Source organism: Bombina bombina, chromosome 3 (genome assembly GCF_027579735.1).
Source record: "Bombina bombina isolate aBomBom1 chromosome 3, aBomBom1.pri, whole genome shotgun sequence".
Lineage (NCBI taxonomy): Eukaryota > Metazoa > Chordata > Amphibia > Anura > Bombinatoridae > Bombina > Bombina bombina.
The window spans coordinates 995009953-995018137 of record NC_069501.1 but is presented as its reverse complement, the minus strand read 5'-3'; the positions used below and the strand labels follow the sequence as shown (position 1 = coordinate 995018137).

General features: G+C 36.3%; 1 protein-coding gene across 1 annotated transcript; it reads left to right on the top strand.

Moving 5' to 3' along the window:
• The first annotated feature begins 5986 nt into the window (after positions 1-5986).
• On the top strand, positions 5987-7913 carry LOC128652018 (putative nuclease HARBI1). The gene is made up of 4 exons (XM_053704972.1): positions 5987-6482; positions 6764-6842; positions 7422-7723; positions 7813-7913. Exons 1-4 carry the CDS (start codon positions 6020-6022, stop codon positions 7815-7817), a joined length of 849 nt encoding a protein of 282 aa, XP_053560947.1. The 5' UTR covers positions 5987-6019; the 3' UTR covers positions 7818-7913.
• The last annotated feature ends 272 nt before the right edge of the window (positions 7914-8185 follow it).

Genomic DNA, 8185 nt, shown 5'->3' with positions numbered 1-8185 from the left:
TCTAACCAAAACCCCCCTTAAAAAACCTAACACTAAGCCCCTGAAGATCTTCCTACCTTATCTTCACCACGCCGAACTATTTAATAGCTATTGTACCTGGTTAAAATAAATACAAAGTTGCCTGTAAAATAAATATAAATCCTAAAATAGCTACAATGTAATTATTATTTATATTGTAGCTATATTAGGGTTTATTTTACAGGTAAGTATTTAGCTTTAAATAGGAATAATTTATTTAATAAGATTTATTTTATTTTGTTAGAATAAAATTATATTTATCTTAGGGGGGGTGTTAGTGTTAGGGTTAGACTTAGCTTTAGGCGTTAATACATTTATTAGAGTAGCGGTGAGGTCCGGTTGGCAGATTAGGGGTTAATAAATATAATATAGGGGTCGGCGGTGTTAGGGACAGCAGATTAGGGGTACATAGGGATAATGTAGGTTGCGGCAGTGTACGGAGCGGCAGATTAGGGGTTAAAAATAATATGCAGGGGTCAGCAATAGCGAGGTCAGCAGATTAGGGGTTAATAAGTGTAAGGTTAGGGGTGTTTAGACTCGGGGTACATGTTAGGGTGTTAGGTGCAGACTTAGGAAGTGTTTCCCCATAGGAAACAATGGGGCTGATTAGGAGCTGAACGCTGCTTTTTTGCAGGTGTTAGGTTTTTTTTCAGCTCAAACTGCCCCATTGTTTCCTATGGGGGAATCGTGCACGAGCACGTTTTTTAAGCTGGCCGCGTCCGTAAGCACCGCTGGTATTGAGAGTTGAAGTGGCGGTAAATATGCCTGTACGCTCCCTTTTTGGAGCCTAACGCAGCCCTTCAGAGAACTCTCAATACCAGCGTTGTTTAAAAGGTGCGGGGGGGGAAAAGCATGCGTAGCTAACGCACCCCTTTGGCCGCAGAACTCTAAATCTAGGCTAATATTAGTTCTGGATAATAATGGTATTGGGTTAACTGTACACTTATGATCATATTATTGGTACAATATAGTAATAATAGGTAATATATATGTTAAGATCTTGAAAAATAAAATAAAAAAAATAAGCAAAAAATAAAATAGGGACCTGTTGCAACACCTTCAACTTATTAGGCGGTGTGAATTGAGAAAGGGAAAAACATGAAAAGATGCATATGATCGGCAGCAAGAAATCAAGACTATCAAAATATACAAATATATATACATACACATATATGTATGTGTGGGGTAAGTATATATGAATCTAAGAGACATAGTCTAATGCACTGAACCCGGTGCCGCCAAGGGCCCTTGGGCCGACACCAGACCCTAGCAAAGACAAACAAAAGTAAATAAAAGACTCACTTATTTAAATACTTAAAACCCCTTACTAGAGTTGTATTGCTGCTGAATATGATAATCCCTACTCACACCATGTCTTCCCAATGCAACTAAATTAATGGCATAATTGCAATCACTGCTGCAACAGGACGTAAAATATAGAATATATAGATATATATGTAAATATTAAGTGCTGTATGTTATCGAGGTAAACCTGCAAATATATCCTCTGGGGGAAAATTACATACCCAGAGTACTTTAATGGATGGCGGGTAAAATAGTGAGGGGCCAGCTGGGCAAATATTTGAAGGTTGTGAAAGTTGTATATAAAAATTTTAGTAATAGCTTGGATACTATCTATAGAAATGTGACATACTAGCCATAACCTTAGCCCTAAACATAGTCCAAAATGACCTAACTCTACATATTAAGCATAAGGTGAGTGGGCTGTTATGTCTTTCAACTCCAACCGTAGTCTTTTGTAACTTAAAGGAGAGCCTAGAGAATATTTACGTGTTATAGTGAATATGTATATAGAAAATAAAAATAATAGAGTTACCATATATTAAGAGGCCATGTCCAGCAGTCAACGATAATATAAACTTGTAGTAGATTAAATGGGGCTGAAAATTAGTGATGAACTTGAGAGGAAAATATCTTGCATTTACTAATACAAATGTATTGGTGGTAGGAAAATATATAATATATGTGATTCTCTATGCTAACCGCCAATTTGAAACTTTTTCTTGAAAAAGTATGTTGTACCATTACGCTCAAACACTATCTGCGTAAATGTAACATGCTTGCAACACATATTGTTATACATAAAAAGCAATAACAAAGAAGTTAGAACATACTGTAACATATGGAGAGTGTCTAACCCCCCTGAAGCCACCCCAACATTTCTGAACATACAGATAAACAGAGGAAAAATATCAAAGATAACATGTTCTGAAAAGAAAGGAGGACCAATTAACTGACACCCACTACATCCTTAAGCTTAATAATTATAAAAATTCAAGATGAGTAACGAGGGTGTCAGTTTGGTACAAACAACACCACAATTTAGCGTATATATTGACAGTGAAAAAAGATACAGTAATTTACATCTAACTGTAATGTCAGGCTGCCAAAAAAACAACAAAAAACAAACAAAAACAAAACAAATAGTAGAACTGCCTTCCAACATTTGCAGGACCACATGAAAGTAAGCCAGCAGAACGAAATTAAAAAAGAAAAAAAGTCTGGAGAAGTTCTTCATTTATAATGCAATATGTACATCATGTGGATCACAAATTATAACTCCTCACGTACTGTCTCAAATACTGTCAAAGTCTAAAGTAAATCTTAGCCAACACCAACTTTCAATGTTTGTAGAGGCAGTTGCAGGGTTAAGAAAACAATCTGCAGTATCCATTCGTCAGCTGGGGAAGGAGTCCTTGGTAATTTTTCAGGCATTAGCTTTAGGGCTGTATCCACAAATAAATCCCCAATGTCTGGGAGTATTTTGACAGTTCCCCGTAAATAAGTCCAGAACTGCTGCCTCTCTATATCATTGCCAAACTTAATGTGAGCCTGTTTGTCTATGGCTCTGCTTGTAGAATGTAAGTTGGCTCTGTCCTCTGGGTTAGCTATTAGCTTGTGAGGGAATAAATCCAGATGATGCAGCAGGTTACTTACAGGACTTGAATCCTCTTCCGGGTGATCCGATGCAGTAGTGGACATATTTGTAGCATTGTAGTTGTTCCCGGACAACGCTTCCAGCTGCATGCAAAACTGTACATAGTGCAATTGCAGCAGATGCTGTAGTTCAGATAGCATAGAGTGTATAGTGGTTATCATCCTGCTGGTTCACAGTCGATATGTTAGTACCTCCAGGTCTAAAATTGACGAACAGTAAATAGAACTTGTTTCTAGAAAGAAAAAAGATGGCCGCCTATGGCCTCTGCGCAGTCCTAATATCACACTTATGGTCGTTATTGTAGGCTTCAGGAGGTTGTTTCAAAAGTTGCAAGGTGGCATCCCACACTCCGTATAGCTGCTGGGCCACTCCAATATCAAAATAGTGGTGCATGGCAGTCATTCAAAGTAGTTCAGTATCGGAGCTGTTATGCCATGCAACGAACCGCTCGCATGCCCGACTGGCTCCCGGATTTTTATTTTTAATATGGTTTTTATTTTAATTTTACTTTTCTTTTGTAGGCTTTTTTTTTTTTTTTACTTGGATTTTGTTATTTTAGGGGGTGACGGTTACTTGTAATGTAGATGTGGGGTTGTAATGTGTGCAAAAGTGCTGATAATTTAAGAGCAATGCCCCACAAAAGACCATTTTAATGGCTATTGTAATTTTTTTTAGTGTTAGTGTTTGGAGTTTTTTTTGTTTTGGGTGGGTTTTTTATTTTATCAGGCATGTAGTTTAGTGTTAGGTATAATGGTGTTTTTTTATTTTGGAAACTGTAGTTTATTTATTTTTTCTAACAGCTTTTTTTCTTTTCTTTGTAATTTAGCTTTTTTTTAAAAAATATTGTAATTTAGGAGGATTAGTTTAGGGGTGGTTAGGTGTTAGGTAGAGTAGGGTTATATTGGGTTTGGGGTTTTGGCAGTTTAGGTTTAATTTTTTGTTTTGTTAACTTAGATTTATATTTTAACTTAGGCAGTATAGTTTAGAGGGGGGATAGGTTAGTTTGCATTTGGGGTATGTGGCGGCATAGGGTTTAATAGTTATCGACTTGCGGTGGGTATGTGGCGGCATAGGGGTTAATAGTTAGATACTTGCAATGGGTATGTGACAGCATAGGGGTTGATAGTTAGAGACAAAGGGGGTAATAGTAAGTTTATTGTGGGGTTATATGGCTGCATAGGGGTTTATAGCTAGATACTTGCAGTGGGTATATGGTGTCATAAGGGTTTTTAGTTTGATACTTGCAATGGGTATATGGCAGCATAGGAGTTAATAGTAAGCGACTTGCGGTGGGTATAAGGCGGCATAAGGGTTAATAGGATAGTACTTGCGGTGGGTATGTAGCAGCATAGGATTTAATAGGATAGTACTTGCAGTGGGTATGTGGCGGTATAGGGGTTAATAGGATAATACTTGCACTGTGTATGTAGCGATATAGGAGTTAATAGGATAGATACTTGTGGTGGGTATGTTATGGTTTAGATCTTTATTCGTGTAGTGTTACTTTACGATTATGGGGTACTTCAGTTTAGGGGTATTAGGATTAGTGATTAGGCACGGCAGTTATATTCAAGGGATCCCTTTACTATATATCGCAAATATGGGCCTCGCTTCCATTGAGTCGTAATTCAGTTTGCGTGCACTCGCAAACCGTTAAATATGCTGTCGAAAGCAATAGCGTTTAACGACTGTTTCCAATGGCGCGTTATACCTTAATATCGGCTTCCGGACTTCGGCTGCCGAAAAGATTTTCGCGTCCCATAGAAAGTAATAGAAGCCGTTAATCGATAAATTATACCAGGTTTCCATTCAAAGCGCTAACCGTTAATACACTGTCGGAGGCTGTCGATACATTGAGACATATTACCCCCAGCTCAACTAGGTGTAAAGGAGGAAAAAAGAGCTTTTTGAGGCCTGTTTCTCATTGAAATTGCAAATCACAAAAAAATTATGAGTGTTTCAATGTACAAATAACATTATATATGCTACATTTATTGGTCCTATGTATAGGAATATTTGCACCCATGTTGTCATAGAAATTTCAATATGTATGTGCATATAAAAATATATGCAAGCACCACAATTATGGAACGACCTCCCGCACACTTTTAAACCTTCCCCATGCCTAATATCCTTTAAGAGATCCCTCTCTACATATCTCAAAACAGAATGCACCTGTCATTGTTGATTATATATTTCCTACTGGTTCTATGTTAAATTTTTGTGCATATATCGTGTATTATTATTGTTTTTTATTTTATTGTACCTATTGTGTCAATGCAATGTTTTGTGTACCCAGGACGTACTTGAAAAAGAGAGAAATCTCAATGTATCCTTCCTGGTAAAATACTTTATAAATAAATAAAATATCTACCAATTCAAAATGAAACCTTTGCCCAGGCATGCTATATATAATCTCAATACATATAGAAATATAATTTTATCTAATAATAATCTTCTCCTACATGTATATATGTATGATAATTGTATATATATATTTGACCTATATAAATCATATAATTTTAATAATTACTTTTAACTGTTATGATAAAGGCTGATATATTTAAATTGAAAAATATAATAATTGCATTCAGTGTCTTTGAATTTCCGATATGTAACTACATATATGTTGAAATTATAGTTCATATCAAAAATAAAAGTCATGAGTAAGTATATACTTTCAAACTGTTCATTAAATTAAGGATTAGATGAGATGAAGATAAGCCCTCCCCCCCCATGTTATTCATTGCAATCACCAGTTTCACATATGTTAACAAGCAACACACAGCTATAAAAAAAAGACCACACCTAGCCTAACCTCAGAACAGATATTTCAAAATGCAGGGTGAGAGAGAAGCTGACAATGCTGAAGTTAGACAGCGTAGGCCTGACATCCCCAGAGTGAGGCTGGATATAGAAACCCTGAATGAGCAGCAGGTGTTTGAAAGTTTCAGGCTCAACAGGGAGAAAATATATCAGTTATATGCCCTGTTGCAAGATAGGCTGGAAAGCCAGGGCTATTCAAGCAGGGCTGTCCCTGGAATGACCAAACTACTAGGGGCACTTCATTTTTTGGCTTCTGGATCCTTTCAGGTGACAGGGGGCATTGTAACTGGGGTGCATAAGTCCACTCTTTCTAAGCATCTTTCAAAAGTTATTGATGGACTTTATGATAATTGCAGAAAATTTATTTTTTTCCCCACATCACCCAGAGGTTGGCGTGATGTTAAGAGGGACTTTTTTCTTTTAGGTGGCATACCCAATGTCCTTGGGGCCATTGACTGCACTCATATTGCCCTAAGACCCCCTGTGCGCAGGGAGATAATATTTAGAAATAGGAAACACTTCCACTCCTTAAATGTGCAGATTATATGTGATGCAAACATGCGCATATTAAATGTCGTGGCAGGGTTCCCAGGAAGTAGCCATGATGCCTACATCCTCAGGAATTCTGGTGTGTGGAGATTGTTTGAGACAAATCAAATGCCTGAAGGACATCTCCTCGGTAAGTGTTTATGTATATATTATGATGCCTTCATGTGTTCAATATTTTGACATTTTATTGTTTCATTGCTTTATAATCCTTTATGTATGTGTCTAAGGGGGTGAAATTGATTAAATAAATAAATTGTTAATCATTTAAAAGATATATATTAACTATGTCATAGTAAGACATATGCATAACATTATTTTATGTCATACATTGCTTTATGGAAAGATGTGTGTTTATCTATCTATCTATATCTATATATATATATACTGTATATCTATGCATTCATATTTTAGCAGATTCTGCATATCCTCTTAAAAAATGGATTTGGACACCATTGAAAGAGAACCAGGTTGTTGGGCCTGCTGAATTAAGGTAAAATATATATTTATTTTCTGCTCATGTGTGTCAGAAATATTGATTGTGCCTTGCAAAAGGCTCACTATAATCTGTAGAAAAGTAGGACCAGTACACACTTCATAGGAATGTCCCTTTAAATCACTCTTGGGTGAATGTAGGTGCAAACCTGGAGGACCTCCTTTTCCAAAGTCCCAGTAAATGTAATGAAATAGAACACACAGGTAGCACTCTATGTGGAGCAACAGCACCTTTATTGAGCAACGTTTCGGGGCTCCTGCCCCTTTATTAAGCTATATATCTGTGATTGTGCACATACATTTGTTGCTTGATTATCTTGTGTGTGTGTGTATATATCACTATCACAGACATAACAATGTTGTACTGAGTGCCTTTAAAGGGACAGTCAAAATAAAAAACATCTATTATCAGTGAAGCATTTATAAATCTCTCTGCTTGAATATAAATATATTTATATATATATATAAAATGGTTTAAAGATTTATAAGATCAAACCAGGAATGTAGTTAGCTCATTAGTATTTGATTTGTCTTCACATTATATATTATAATCATATTTCTTGTTCTTTTAATACAGATATAATGAAGCACATATCCGAACACGTGCTATAATAGAACGACTGTTTGGTGTTCTAAAAATGCGCTTTCGCTGCCTGGACAGATCAGGGGGGGATCTCCAATTCAGTCCGGAAAAAGCTATTAAAATCATAGTGGCATGTTGCTGTCTACACAACATGGCACAGGAGCATGGGATGTTGAACGACTTACTTCCAACACCACAGCCCCCAGGTGAAATCTTTGAGCCTGATGTAATTAATCATCCCCAACCCCTCAATGCCCATTTGGAGGGATCTGCAACTATTCAAGAATTCTTTTCAGGTATTTTTATAGTATTGTAATGAGACCTTTTAGTTATTTATGATTATGTTTTTTAATAATACACATTTGTTTCTTTTAATGTTTTACAGATTGAAGATTCTCAGAAATGGAATACCACTCCCCTCCCTCTCTCCTCATCCCTATATTTACCACATTTTCCCTAAATAAATGTATACTTTACTCAAATATAGTCATGGTGAATGTTTCTTTATTTCCAGCTATGTACTAATCAATGCATTCATCTTATGATTTATGTATAGCATAATTATCTAAAATATCATTTTAATTATATTCCAAATATTACTTTGTTCTCTTGGTATAATTATTTAAAGAGCAGCTATGCACTCCTGGTTAATAAAAATGAGTACATGGGTGAACCAATGACAGACAGGATATATACTGTATGTTGGCAACAATAAACAGCTCCAACATAGGTTCTATGCTGCTCCTGATCTTACCTAA